The sequence below is a fragment of the Patella vulgata genome, chromosome 1, assembly GCF_932274485.2.
Source record: "Patella vulgata chromosome 1, xgPatVulg1.2, whole genome shotgun sequence".
Taxonomy (NCBI): domain Eukaryota; kingdom Metazoa; phylum Mollusca; class Gastropoda; family Patellidae; genus Patella; species Patella vulgata.
Genome location: NC_065879.2, coordinates 58922085 through 58936706, shown reverse-complemented (window position 1 = coordinate 58936706; position 14622 = coordinate 58922085). Strand labels below are relative to the sequence as shown.

At 35.4% G+C, this 14622-nt stretch overlaps 1 protein-coding gene across 1 annotated transcript in view; it reads left to right on the top strand.

Moving 5' to 3' along the window:
- Positions 1-14622, top strand: part of LOC126808776 (neurogenic locus Notch protein) — a 429826-nt gene that overhangs the window by 390087 nt on the left and 25117 nt on the right. Inside the window, exons 57-59 of the mRNA XM_056102639.1 lie at positions 1581-1668; positions 11851-11908; positions 14359-14469. Of these exons, the coding sequence (XP_055958614.1) occupies positions 1581-1668; positions 11851-11908; positions 14359-14469 (257 nt within the window). The remainder of the gene's footprint in view (positions 1-1580; positions 1669-11850; positions 11909-14358; positions 14470-14622) is intronic.

Below are 14622 nucleotides of genomic sequence, written 5' to 3'. Positions count from 1 at the left end.
AAATGTCCGACAAGAAAAATTTTGAAATCCCATCATTGGTGTAGACTGTAATAACTAGACGTTAGAGATTGCCATTCGTTTGAGACTTCTGGCGTATTTCGCCGAACATAACAGATTTGAAATTAGAGTAAAAACAGAAACGATTGAATGTAAATCAGTATATATACATTCATATTACATTATTATATGCGCTGCGACCCATTTGTGTCAGTTTCTAGGTCCCAAATATTAGCAATTTAGCTCCTTTAAATTTACTGTTCGTCATAAACACGTGGATCACACATGTATAGACCTCTAGAGGTCACAATTTTGATCCGATTTTGATGAAACTTAAAATACATGTTCATAACCCAAAGATTTTGGTTCTTTTCGATATACGCGCATATCGGATTGTAACTTCCTGAATTATGGCCCTTGATTGAACAAAAAACCACGTTTTTAGCTTGTGGTCCCTGTAGAGGTCACAATTTTTATCCGATTTAAAAAACGTGTGAATATATCACCATTACACACTAAGATCTTGGTTTCTTTTGATAATCGTGGATACCCGGACTTAACTTCCTGGATTATGGCCCCTGATTGTTCAAAAAATCACATTCTCTAGAGGTCACATTTTTTTTTCAGATTTTAAAAACCGTTCCACCATTATAAAGGTTGAATTCGAATTTCGGGAAAATCTAAATGAAACTGCCCGGCAAAATGGCTGCTCTTACTACGCAAATTGTGTAGAATTCTGTAATACGAAAGTTGTGGACCCTCTAGAGGTCACAATTTTTATCCAATTTTGATGAAATTTAAAACATATCTTTATATCTCAAAGATCTCTGTCTTTTTTGATAATTGCACATTTCAGGCCATAATTTTCTGGATTATTGCCCCTGATTGTACAAAAAATTGGGTTTGTTTTCAGCTTGTTCTCTATCCATCTCTTGCAAAATGTGGGCGTATCCTGCCTGGCAGCCGCTGGTTGCATTACTTTGGGCACTATTGACAAACAAACGCTTTTAGTCATTGATCAGTAGTACCTGAAAATAATGCATTTTCGCCGATTTTGACACCCTATTATGTTTATCCGGAGCTCGAACTAGTCCTTATTTGTCCAGAAATGTGTTATATGTGGCAAACCCTAATAAATAATCATTACCTTTGATGCCACTGATTGCAAAGAGCGGGTTGTTGAGCCTTAGAATGTCATCAATTGAAAAACGTAGAAACATTCTTTGCAAAAATAATGGGTGTAAATCTTCATGATTATTTCGTGCAACAAAAGACCACCACCATGCCTATCAAACAAAAATAATATCAGTGATTGTCGGACACAGGGTTGTACGGAAACAGGTACTGTAAAGTATCTAAAATTAGGCTTAAAATGTCTGTTTAGAGGGGGAAAAATCACCCCTCACAGTTAATACACAGTTACAAACTTTCCGACAAAATTACTCTAGCACAACTCATAGAAGACTCAATTACCACATTTTCATTCAAATCCACTGACCGAAGCCATATCACTGTTTTCGAATTTTGCATGGTTGTACCACGGACAAGCTCTTAACTATTTGGTGATTTTTTTTTTTTTACAGTTCGTAATGAAACAGCTTCAGTCGTTGTCATAATGAAATTCCAACAAAATTTCAACCAAGTTAGTTCTAAATTATCAGAATTCGAAAGGTAAGTACTTTTAATTTGTAAGATCACCACAATAACGTTTGACGAACGTAGAGCTAAATCAAAGAGTCATATGTTGAAGAGTGAAAGATACGAGTGTCTGGACGTTCTAATGCGTTGCTATGGTAATCGACGGATGCCGGGGGAAATAGGTAGCCTACTGCGTGTTGCGGTATACCAGTTCTTGGCAATATACTAAACATTTTATTAGAATCTAAATGGGTATATTAAATACATATATGATAATCTTTGGAAAATTGCCACATTTTTGGATATTGATAAAGACGAGAGTATCCTCGTTGAAACCTCGCTTAGTATTAAACTCAGTAATTGTGTATCCATAAAATTGTACCTTGTGTTATTAGTAGAGGTTTTAGTGAGAGAAGTGATGAAGAGAGTAAAGGTGGCAGAGTAGTGTACTTGAAGTGAGGACTGTATTTAAAACTTAGGGCTTGAAACTTAATTGCCCTCAATGGCAATACGGAGACTTGAAAAACAGCAACTTACTTGCTGTAAACAAACCTATTAAACTTCATTTCAATAGACATGTTTTAAGCTCTATTATCCAGTAGAAAAAAGGGAGTTAACTCCATTTAACAAAGAAAAGGCACACATCTGATTTATGTGAAAACATCCTCCCCCCGGATGCAGAATCAATAAAATTTTAACAAATTTAGCTTTACAGTTCAAATATCTGCCTCTAATAAATGGAGCTGTCGAACGGGTCTTCTTAAAACACCAGTGAAGCTCTTCAATAAAACTGAACGAATAAGATTATCACGTCCCAAGTAGATTTCTTGTACTCTTCCACGTAACCACTGACCACTGGTGTTTTAAGAAGACAGTGCCGGGGGCGGGGTGTCCATCAAATGGGCACAAAATGAGACCCAACTTTTCTAGAATAAAACTTTGCATAGAATACAATGCCAAGTCTTAATCAGTCTGCTGTCGGGGCTTTTTTCGAGATATTCGGGGTCAAAGGTCAAATGAGGTCATTTGCACTGAATGTGAATGCGCAGCCATTCTTGTATCATGAAAACATGCTGAAAATGATTGAAAGTAATCAACCTTTCAATAAAAATGTTAACTTGCTAAATTTACCTTTGTTCTTTGTGACCCCAGAGGCCAAAAGGTCACATTTTCCGTTTTTGCACTAGGAAGATTTAAAGCAATAAAATGTCAGCGTAAAATATAAAAACTAAAGCGAAACATGTTCTAATTGATAAAAGGAACATTTAAAACTTATCTGTAGGTTTTCTTAGCACCGTACATTTACTTTGGAACGTCGAAAAAGATCTTGCATAACAGAAACAAAACACCTTGAAACCGGTTTAAAAAATACGTAAAAACTGTCAAATCGAAATCTCCCCGATTTAGTTTAACAACGATTGTTATACATAATGATACTAGTTGTCCGAAAAACAATTGAATAGTTCCATGGTAAAAAGATATTTTAATACTGGATAAAATTTTCATGTACAATTCTACATATGAACGTCATTTGGGTTAGATATAATAACGTCTATATAAAGCTGTTCCCTGAGGTCTCAGAGCAGACCCCATTTCTGTTCCCACCGAGGTCTCGGAAGACCTACTTTCCCGGGGTCCCAGGTCTCTATGCTCTGTCCTCTCAAAGTATGCCTTTTTGTAACGTGCAGGGGTATCTGTCACATGATCTCGGCAGACAATCCTGATTGGTTTTCATGTTGTATAAACAATTAAGCTGATTGGATAACTCGTAGTCGCATTGAGTTTGATTGACAGATAGGGGACGCTTAAGTTAACAGAACAATGAAAGGCTTATGACTTAGTGTCTGTTATTATAGCACGCTGAATAAATAGGCGTTGGTAATCAGAACAGTGGAAACTAATTATAAAGAGTCACACATCTTAACTCTAGACAATAAGTGTTAAACTTTAATCTTATATCATATAATTTGTCTAAAGGCACGCCGAGTATACAAGTTTATATTACATCTTACATAATACTATGTCAAATATCCCACACCTGCTACGGATTAACTCTTACAATTAATCTGTCACTTAATATGCACTGAGAAGTAGTAAGAGTGTGATTTGTACGTTTAGGGCATAGATATCTCCCGATTTGGTAAATTTCTATGAATATCGGTAAAATTCTAATTATCGCAACAAATCTAATACGAAGAGGGTGTTAATTAACAGGGGTGAGAAATTGACTGAGTGGTGATATAATTATCGCTAGGGGTGAAAATCTTGGCGATGGTGTGTTTTCTGTAACGGGGTGTTAATTAACGAACGGGTTAAAAACGACTGACAAGGTGTATATTCTTTGTTTGGTGAGGTTTCTCGAAAGCGTGTTATAACTGCACCAAAGGTGTTTTATCAAGGACCAACAGGCTTTATCTGACGCGCAGATTTTAAATCCAATTTACCGTGCGATTTCTTGTTCGACCGTGTGTTTTATGCAGATCGGTCTTTGTTAAGTGTAGGTCTTTATACATGGATTTATACGTGCTGTAGTTACATATGTTCGTAGTCCCGAAATGACCTAGTTTGTGTCAAGTGGACGTTAAACCCCATTTCTCTCTCTTTCTCTCTCTACATATGTTCGTTCTTATACGTATTTCATTTCTTGATGAATACTACGTGTTTTATACTTCGTACCATAGTCGGACTGCAATTTATATATTTGTCTTTTTTGTGGGTTTAATTTGTTTATATATTATCGTGCGTACCACTGAAGTATAAATGCACATTATTTACCGATATGAACATTTCGAAATCTAAATATTTAATATTTAATCGTGGGTACAGGTTTAGAGTAGTGTTATAGCATGATTTATTTGCTGTAGTGATCAATTTCAACATTTTCACTATACATGTATTCTAAAGTCATAGTTTTAAACTTAAATAGCTTCATTTACAATATTTCCGGCCATATATTATGCTTAATTGAGTCCCACGTCATAAAAGTCTTCAACTTTTAGAACTGTGCATAGCACACATCATGTCCAGAATTTGACGTTTTAACAGCTTAATTAATAAATTTGATAAAGAAAACTATTTCAGAACAACAATAATTTCTTATACACCTTTGATGTAATTAATTGTTCGTTTGACAAATTACGGTTTTGAAATAGGATACACAACACATCTATATTGATTTACAGGGTCATATTTTGAATTTTAATAAACCAAGGTTCATTCAAGAAAATTATTGTTGTGTTCTGATAAATAAAGTGTACCTGGGCCCTGTTTCTCGAAATCTTAACTAAGATAAAACACATTCACTAAAATTGTTGAGCTGGGGCAATGATTAATTTGTTACCCTAATAAAATCTGGCAATTAACAGTTGTTATATAACATCTAGGTCAACGGTGATCCAAGTTGGTGATCAGCGAAGCATACTTCCTGCTCTGATGGCAGTTTGTGTTGCAATATGTGACTTGGAAATACGTTTAATAATTTAACAAATTCAAGAAGAAGAAGAACAACCAAAGGCATCAAATTTTCGCATACATGTATTTCCAATACGACAATTTTTTTGTTTTGAAATATACTGTAGAAAAATAACTTAGTCCTCTAACTTCAGTACGACATGATAATAATGTAATAGTTAGTATTTCATTGTATTTAAATCTTATAATCCCTCTTGTTGTTTTCAAGTACCATGAAGGTATCGGAATCGAAATCCCAGTTAGGATATAAATTTTGATATTATATGTAAGATATGCTTACAATTATACTCAGTTTTGATATTATTTGTAAGATATGCTTACAATTATACTCGTACTCATCCATCACTTTAGAGAATTTTGGCACTGGTAATATAATATGTAGCAAATGATGGGCCACCTTATTCTCACTCGATAATCGTCGCTATTTGATTCATTCTTGCATTTCCCATGAATGGTGATAGTACAATTTGAAATAATAATATCCGATCATGTTTGTATATTTTACATGCCGTATGAAGCCACGGTTTAACTATCAAAATAATTGATTCTCTTCGAAAAGAATTGACGGCCATTTTGAATATTTCCTTCTAGCTCACTCTTAAATTCCACTTGTTGACCATGTTTCTTTTGAATCGCCCTAATGTCATTATTGGAGCAGAGCTAATATGCATAGAAGCGAATGCTTCGGCCCATATCAACTTCCAATTAAAGAAAAAATAAAGCAAGCAGATAATTTATACGTTACAATTTAATTAAAACGTTTAATAAATGAAGGCATATGCATATCAATAATGTAATAATAAATAATGGTATTGCTTGTACTTTTGTCTTGTCTATTTTACTTGTGTGTTTGAACATTTCTCTGATTATAATATAATTGCTTGGGCTGGGTTTTTTTGTCCCCCGCCTTTCGAAGAAAGCAGGGGACTATTAAAATGGGTTCGTCCGTCTGTCTGTCTGTCTGTCCGTCTGTCTGTCCGTCCGTCTGTCTGTCCGTCACACTTTTTGGGACACAATAACTCTCTTCCTAATTGAGCTAGAATGTTCAAACTTGGTGTATGTGTTTATTAGGTCAATGCCTTGATGGAGTTCGAAGATGAGCATTTTCCGCTTAGGGTAAGCAGAGATAAGCAATTTGATTGGTTGATGCTTTGGGACACGATAACTCTCTTCCTAATTGGGCTAGAATGTTCAAACTTGGTGTATGTGTTGATTAGGTCAATGCCTTGATGGAGTTCGAAGATGAGCATTTTCTGCTTAGGGTAAGCAGAGATAAGCAATTTGATTGGTTGATGCTTTGGGACACGATAACTTTTAATTGAGCTAGAATGTTCAAACTTGGTGTATGTGTTTATTAGGTCAATGCCTTGATGGAGTTCGAAGATGAGCATTTTCCGCTTAGGGTAAGCAGAGATAAGCAATTTGATTGGTTGATACTTTGGGGCACGATAACTCTCTTCCTAATTGAGCTAGAATGTTCAAACTTGGTGTATGTGTTGATTAGGTCAATGCCTTGATGGAGTTCGAAGATGAGCATTTTCCGCTTAGGGTAAGCAGAGATAAGCAATTTGATTGGTTGATGCTTTGGGACACGATAACTTTAGTTCTAATTAAGTGAGATTGATGAAACTTGGTGTATAGATTTATTATATGAATACCTTAACTAAGTTCGATAATGAACATTTTTTGCTGAGGGTAAGCAGAGTGATAAGCAATTTGATTGGTAGAAACTTTGGAACACAATAACTCTCCTTCTAATTGAGGTAGAATGTTTAAACTTGGCATAGGTGTCTATTAGGTGAATGTTTAAACTTGATGTATATGTAGATGTTCATTAGGTGAATGTCTTGACTGAGTTCAATAATTAACATTTCGAGCTGAAGCTAAGCAGAGCTAATCGATTTCATTTGTCGATGGTTTGGGACAAGATAATCTTGATTCTATCTGATAGAGAGTGATGAAACTTAGTGAAAAAAATAAATGTGCGATTAATTAATATGTGTCATCTATTTATTTTGCAATTTCGGCGGGGGACATCAGCCTCACTGTTGGCTTGTTTCATTTGAGATACTAACCGAAATTTCCTATGAGAAACAAAATAAATTGTATACATGTTGATAAAATATCAAGCTTTATTCAAAGGAGATGATAGAGAAGTAAAATATACATTTCTGTCATTGCAATAAGACCAACACTGAACAGACCACAGTATGTCATCCTTGAATTAAGTGTAACAGGTAAAAAGAGTCACACTCCATCCAACTATTTCAGCAAATCCATTAACAGTGTCGCCTTTCGATCTGAGATCAAAGGGCAATATTTCGTGTGAAAAGCGTGCTCTCTGGATAGTAAAAAATTCTATAACAAGGATGAGACTGAATCCACTGTACCTGTGCTTTATCCAATCGAAACGATGGGAATATTAAGTGATGTGTTTAAATTTAGCTGTTCTCGTAAAACCCATATTTCCATAGGTCTCGATCATCATAGGTCGGAATTGTGTATGCAAAGACAAGCTTGTTACACAAAGTGTGATGGAATCAGAGCATACCAGAAGATGTTCGACGATCAGCTCCACGTGTTGGAGGCGGACGTGAGTTCCTATTATTAGACATGATTAGTGTTATTTGGTATGTGATTTATCGATTGTTATATAGTGATGGAATTCTGTTTCCTTGGATATCCCTATTTACGACCCTGGTAAGAAATACATTTATAAAATATAACGGCGACGAAACTTACAGGCTATCATTAATTGCGCGATTTTTTGTTTATAATTGTGCATTCAAAACAGATTAGAGCATCTGATATCAATACAGATTAGAATATATCGGATAATCAAATGAAGGTTTAGCGGGATATCGGTAATAACGATATTGCATGCGACTGATTTTAAGACACACGCATTTATACTTCAGTGGTACGCACGATAATATATAAACAAATTAAACCCACAAAAAAAGACAAATATATAAATAATTGCAGCCCGACTATGGTACGAAGTATAAAACATGTAGTATTCACCAAGAAATGAAATACGTATAAGAACGAACAAATGTAACTACAGCACGTATAAATCCATGTATAAAGACCTACACTTAACAAAGACCGATCTGCGTAAAACACCCGGTCGAACAAGAAATCGCACGGTAAATTGGATTTAAAACCTACACGTCAGATAAAGCCTGTTGGTCCTTGATAAAACACCTTTGGTGCAGTTATAACACGCTTTCAAGAAAACTCACTAAACAAAGAATACACACCGTGTCAGTCGTTTTAAACCCGTTCGTTAATTAACACACCAGTACAGAAAACGCACCGTCGCCGAGATTTTCACCCCTAGCGATAATTATATCACCACTCAGTCAATTTCTCACCCCTGTTAATTAACACACCGTACCTACAGATTTTATCCTCTTCGTATTAGATTTGTTGCGATAATTAGAATTTTACCGATATTCATAGAAATTTACCAAATCGGGAGATATCTATGCCCTAAACGTACAAATCACACTCTTACTACTTCTCAGTGATGTCCAAAATGAGTTACAAATAAAATATGAATTCAGAATACAATATTCAAATTTAGATCCCAAATGATATTGTATTACATGGACTCCAGCCTGCAGGCTGCAGGGATTTCTGGGAAAACCGACGATAATCTGTGACCGGAAAACATGTATCAAACGACGTGATTAAAGGTTTGCAATGAATTTTGCCGTAACATGGACACAGTTAAAACCAAAGGATGCATTGCACATAATAGTTCATGGGATATAAATGTTGTATTGATAAATGTTACAGGGGAAAAATTTGGCAGACTTTGTGACGCAGCCTGCAGGCTGCAGTTCAGCCATGAAACTATTCAATTGTTTTTTCGCACAACTAGTTTCAATATGTCTAGGAATCGTTGTGAAACTAAATCAGAGAGATTTTGATTTGAGAGTATTTACATACTTTTGAAACAGGTTTCAAATTGTTTTGGTTCTGTTATGCAATATCTTTTTTGACTTTCTAAAGTAAATGTACGGTGCGAAGACCACCTAAAGTATAAGTTTTAAATGTTCCTTTTATTAATTAGAACAGGATTTGCTTTAGTTTTTATATTTTATGCAGATATTTTATTGCTTTAAATCTTACTAGTGCAAAAACGGTCAATTTGACCTTTTGGCCTATGTGGTCACAAAGAATAAAGGTGAATTTAGCAAGTTAACATTTTTATTGAAAGGATGGTTACTTTCGATCATTTTCAGTATGTTTTCGTGATACAAGAATGGCTGCGCATTCACTTTCAGTGCAAATGACCTCATTTGACCCTGAATATCTCAAAAATGCCCCAACGGCGGACTGATTACCACTCGGCATCATATTCTATGCAAAATTTTACTCCAGAAAAGGATGGTCTCGTTTTTTTCCCAGTTTGTTGGACACCCCTCCGCACTGAGCCTCCAGACTAAACTGATTCCCGCTCATGATACTTGGCGCCTCAAACAATAAATACATTTATACTCAGCCACCCAAACAATATATACACTTATATACCTTTGCCAGTTCCTTAGTGCGTTTCTTCTTACGGGCGGGCTCCCCATCATATTCATTTCCAAACTGTGCTTCTTCTTTCTCATTAGCAACTAAAATTGCCGTCGAATTGAGAATTCTTCACTCTCATATGACTGTAAAAATCCAGTTTTTATACCTGAATACCATGCTTATAGTAATAAGCTGTTGATAGATAAATGCCATTTGGATGTTAAACATAATGGAACTATTGAGACTTTAGTTCAATTAAGACAGAAATTTTGGATATGTCGAGGTTTACAGGTAGTCAGAAATGTGATTAATAAATGTATTATGTGTAAAAGACTTGAAGGAATTCCCGAGCCAGCACCTTTTCCTGGATTTAGATTAAGTGATACTTTTGCGTTCCAGAATGTTGGTGTTAATTATGCTGGACCCTTGTATATTCCAAAAACCCAGACATGTATAAAGCGTTGATAGCATTGCATACTTGAGCTTCGAGTTGAGCCATACATTTGGACCTTGTACCTGACGCCAGTTTTATCGGTAGGAGAGGTATGCCTGTATTAATGAATTCAGATACTAGTTTGACCTTTAAGAATGTCGATGTGACTACATTTATTCAAGATCAAAATATTAAGTGGCAATACAATGTTGAGCGTTCTCCATGGTGGGGAGGTTACTTTGAGAGTTTTGTGAAATCTACAAAAAGTCCTGGTAATGCTCACTTAACTTACAAGGAATTGTTGACTTTATTAATTGACATTGAAGGTGTTTTGAATTAACGCCCTTTAACGTACATTAGTGATGAACTAATAGAGCCTCTTACACCCTCCCATTTGATTATCGGAAGAAGAGTATTATCAACACCGTCTTGCGACATCGATAGTGTCAAGCCACAAACCAAGGCATCTGAGTGACAGAAACGACAGCAATGTTTGCAAAATTTTCTTTCTCATTACTGGAAAAAATGGAGAACTAAATTAAAGACCGGACCTTTAATTTCGGAAGGTGATGTCGTACTTGTTTGCAATGATAAAGTTTCTCGACTGAATTGGGAATTGGCTGTTGTAGAAAAAACTTAAATGATGGGTAAAGACAATCGAGTTTGTGCAGCCGCAGTTCGTACTCATGATTCACAAGGAATATTCGTGACTTTAAACCGACCTATATAAAAGTTGTACCCACTTGAGCTTTCGAAAGACTAAATTGAGCTTTAATGTTTGATTCTTAATTTTATTAAGATATTTTGACTTATTTTTAAGTGTAATATCTATTTATACTTTGATTACTGATTATTAATTGGTATTATTGGATTATGATTCTTTAGTTAAAAAATAATTTTGATTTATGTAATTGACCTTATGTCAATTAGGGGGGAGTGTGTTGAAGAGTGTAAGATACAATGGTGTGGACATTCGAATGCGTTGCTATGGTAAACAGCACGTGCAACAGTGTGCGGGTAGTAGATTCATACAGACTGACATGACGAAAAGGCCTCTGTGTTGAAATGTGAAATTTTGACTACTATTGAGTAGCTGATAATATAGATCGATCATGACTATTCTGCGTATTTTTTACGAAATTAGAGCCCGTTTTCACATCATCATACTTTTCACTAAGATCAATGATGAGCTTTTTCTGTTCAATTTAAGCAGTGTGATAAACAGTTTAATTAGGAACATGTTTAATTTGATTCTAATTGAGTGAGAGTAATAAAATATGGTGTATAGTTTCACTACATTAATACCTTGACTAAGTTCGATAATGAGCATTTTCTGCTTAGGCTAAATAGAGACAGGCAACATTGAGACTTTGGGACACAATAACTCTAGTTCTAATTGAGATATAATGTCTAAACTTGCTGTAGATGTTATGACTGAGTTTGATGATGAGCATTTTCCACTGAGGCTATAAACAGGGATAAGCAAATTGATTTGTTGATGCTTTGGAACACAATGACATATGTATTGTTTTATTAAATCAGTACCTTGACTAATTTAGATAAGCACTTGATACTTCAAAAATTTGCAAGTAATTATTGAGTTTGGGAACACCACCCTTACTCTTACTGTCGGCATGTGTATATTAGTTCCTTTGATTTTAGAGATATATTGACAATGGTTCAATATCATATTGATGGAAATTTATTTTAAAAGAATATTTGGGTGAGAGCACAGTACTAGTGTAATGGTATGTAAATATTTTATTTAATATTTATTTTAGAGCTGTTTTGGAAATGTGGAATGATATGGATTTAGGCAAATATGTAGATTCCATTGAGGTAGGTTTCCTTAAACCCTAGTTACACTAGAGTCGGAATGCTGTCAGAATGAAAATTCTTTGTATATTCCTGGATATCCGAAGTACATTCTGACTGCATTTGAATGTATTCCAAATATTCTGGCCCATTCTTGTGGCCAGGCCGAATGGTTTGCTCGTGCCCAAAACTTTCGAGGTCAGTCGAATGTGAAGAAATAATGAAAAGTACAGTTGAAGTATATTCTAAGTATTTGAGCTGGTTTCTGTTGGCTGAATAGTTAGCGCATGCACGTTGTATCATAAGGTATGTTATTGAGTCAATGGCGTGGTTTCGATTCCCCGGTTGTATGTGACAAGGAGTAGAGTCGTCTGACCAACCTTGAGGATTTTCTCCGGGTTTCCTCTCACTGCTGAAGACCCCTACGCAAAAGTGAATTATTGAAATAAAATTGAACCATATGTTAGTCAGAAATGACCTAGTTTGTGTGGAATGGACCTTAAACCCCATTTCGTTCTCTCTCTCTCTCTCTCTCTCTCTGAATTCGTGGACGTTCGAACCATATTTGGCGGCCATTCCGGTATCCTTCTGACTGCATTCGTTGTGAATTCGTACAGCATTTGAGGCACCTTCCAGAAGGTACAAATAACCAAGGTCCTGTATGCATTTCACAGTTAGAATTCGAAATAAGAGGCCATAGTGCTGCTGTCCTTGCAATATTCCTCTCAAAACACACTGTATACTCGTCATGATAAGCCCAGTTAGTGCAGAACAGATGGATTTTAGAAGATTTAACACTGTCACCTGATGAATTGATCACACAATTTCTAATGGTTCACAATGTGCCTTTTCTAGTACACATTTCGTACACGTAGAAAATCCCCTGCCAGCGCCGCTGTCCTGGAAAAAATTCCCACATAGCACACTGTATGGCATATGCCCATCTTCATTAGCCCAGTTGGACCAGAACAGTAGGACGTTAAACCCCATTTCATTTCATTTAATCAAGGTCATGGACCATCTAGATATCATGATTTGTATCCGAATTTGGTGAAACTCAAATGTCAATCTGATTAAAATATAGATCTGTATTTCATTTAGTATTTTTACATTTTCGATGGCCTACTCTACATGAAGATTTTACTGCTGGTAGTGGGAGGTTGCGACATGGATCATAAAAGCGGCTGATGTTTTAAGTGGGTATTTGGAAATACAACTTTTACCGTATCTTGGCTGCGAATCCCTACTCACAGTTTACAGCACGCCAATTAGCGACCTCCATGTATTTTTTATCCACTTTTGCTTTGTTTTGATTTCTATTGCCGCTAATGTCTACCCACAGTTACGCGCAAAAAAGGTCAAACGCTAGATTCGACAGACCATTGATTGGCTAATCCCTCACTTCAACCAGAATGCGGGTTATATAAAAACTCTTCCAGATGCTAGTGTAGCAAAGACAAGTAAAACGAAATTTTGAACAATAAAAAAACTAAACGAAATAGGATCAGAATTTTAATCAGATCTATGTTCTTTTCGATATTGGCATGTATCAAACTGTAACTTCATGGATTATGGCTCCTGATTGTTTGAAAAATCATGTTTTTAGCTTGTGGGCATGTAATGCCAAGTTTGTGGACCCTCTAGATGTCACAATTTTTATTTGATTTTGATGAAACTGGAATTATAGATTTATATCCCAACATTCTCGGTTCCTGTCGATATTAGTGAATATAGGGCTGTAACTTCCTGGATCCTGAATTATGGCCGCTGATTGTACGAGAATTCTCGTTTTTGGTTTGTGAAACTTCTAAAGGTCACAATCGAGCCAAAACATCCCGTCAAAATGAACACTCAACTTTTACGCCAATAGTGTAATGTGTATGAAGTTTGTAGACCTTCCAGAGGCTACAATTTTTTTCTGATTCAGATGGAAGTTAACACATGTTAAGAATCAAAAGATCTTGAATGTGTTCGGTTTTGGTGTGCATCAAAACTTAACCTTTTGTGTAATACAGCCTTGGTTGTTTTGAAATTCACACTGAATTATTTAGGAAATACACTTTGTATTACAGAACAAACAAATTTATTTTTATGTTAATAATAAACACTATTGAAACATTGTATCTTACAACTTGAGCATTATATCATGTATATTCACTGCTAATAGACAGTAGACTGGAGAATGTTATAATCAACATATTAAAGAATGTATAGTTTGATCACTGTTCATTAATCCCAATTTGGGCTAGTTCCCTAAAACTATACAATAACTTTGATCAATAACTGAGGACACTATTTTTAAAACTGAGCTTTTGTCGGCATTTGTATAGCATACTAAATTCTTTAACTAATTTTGTTTTACAAATTCAATGAGCTCTATGGGTTTTCCCCATTCCCATCCATTTTGTTTTATATATATATATATAAACAAGGATCAAGTAATATAAAATTGTATTTTATTGTTTGTTTTGTAGATTCGAGCAGGGAGTGTTTTGGTAGAAACAACATTTAAAGATAAAAATGCTGATAGTACGATAGCACCCAATCCCATTTTAAATATGATACCAGTCCTGGTTGAAAATAAGGTAAAAACAATCTACTATGGCTCTAGTCAAGACTAGCACTGCTGCAGTCATGTTCTTTTTCCTTTGATCTAATTTATTTAAATCAAGACAGCAGTGTATCTTTTTCATTGTTGTTTGCCCTGTAGTCAAAATAAGAATGCAGTCTTATGAACA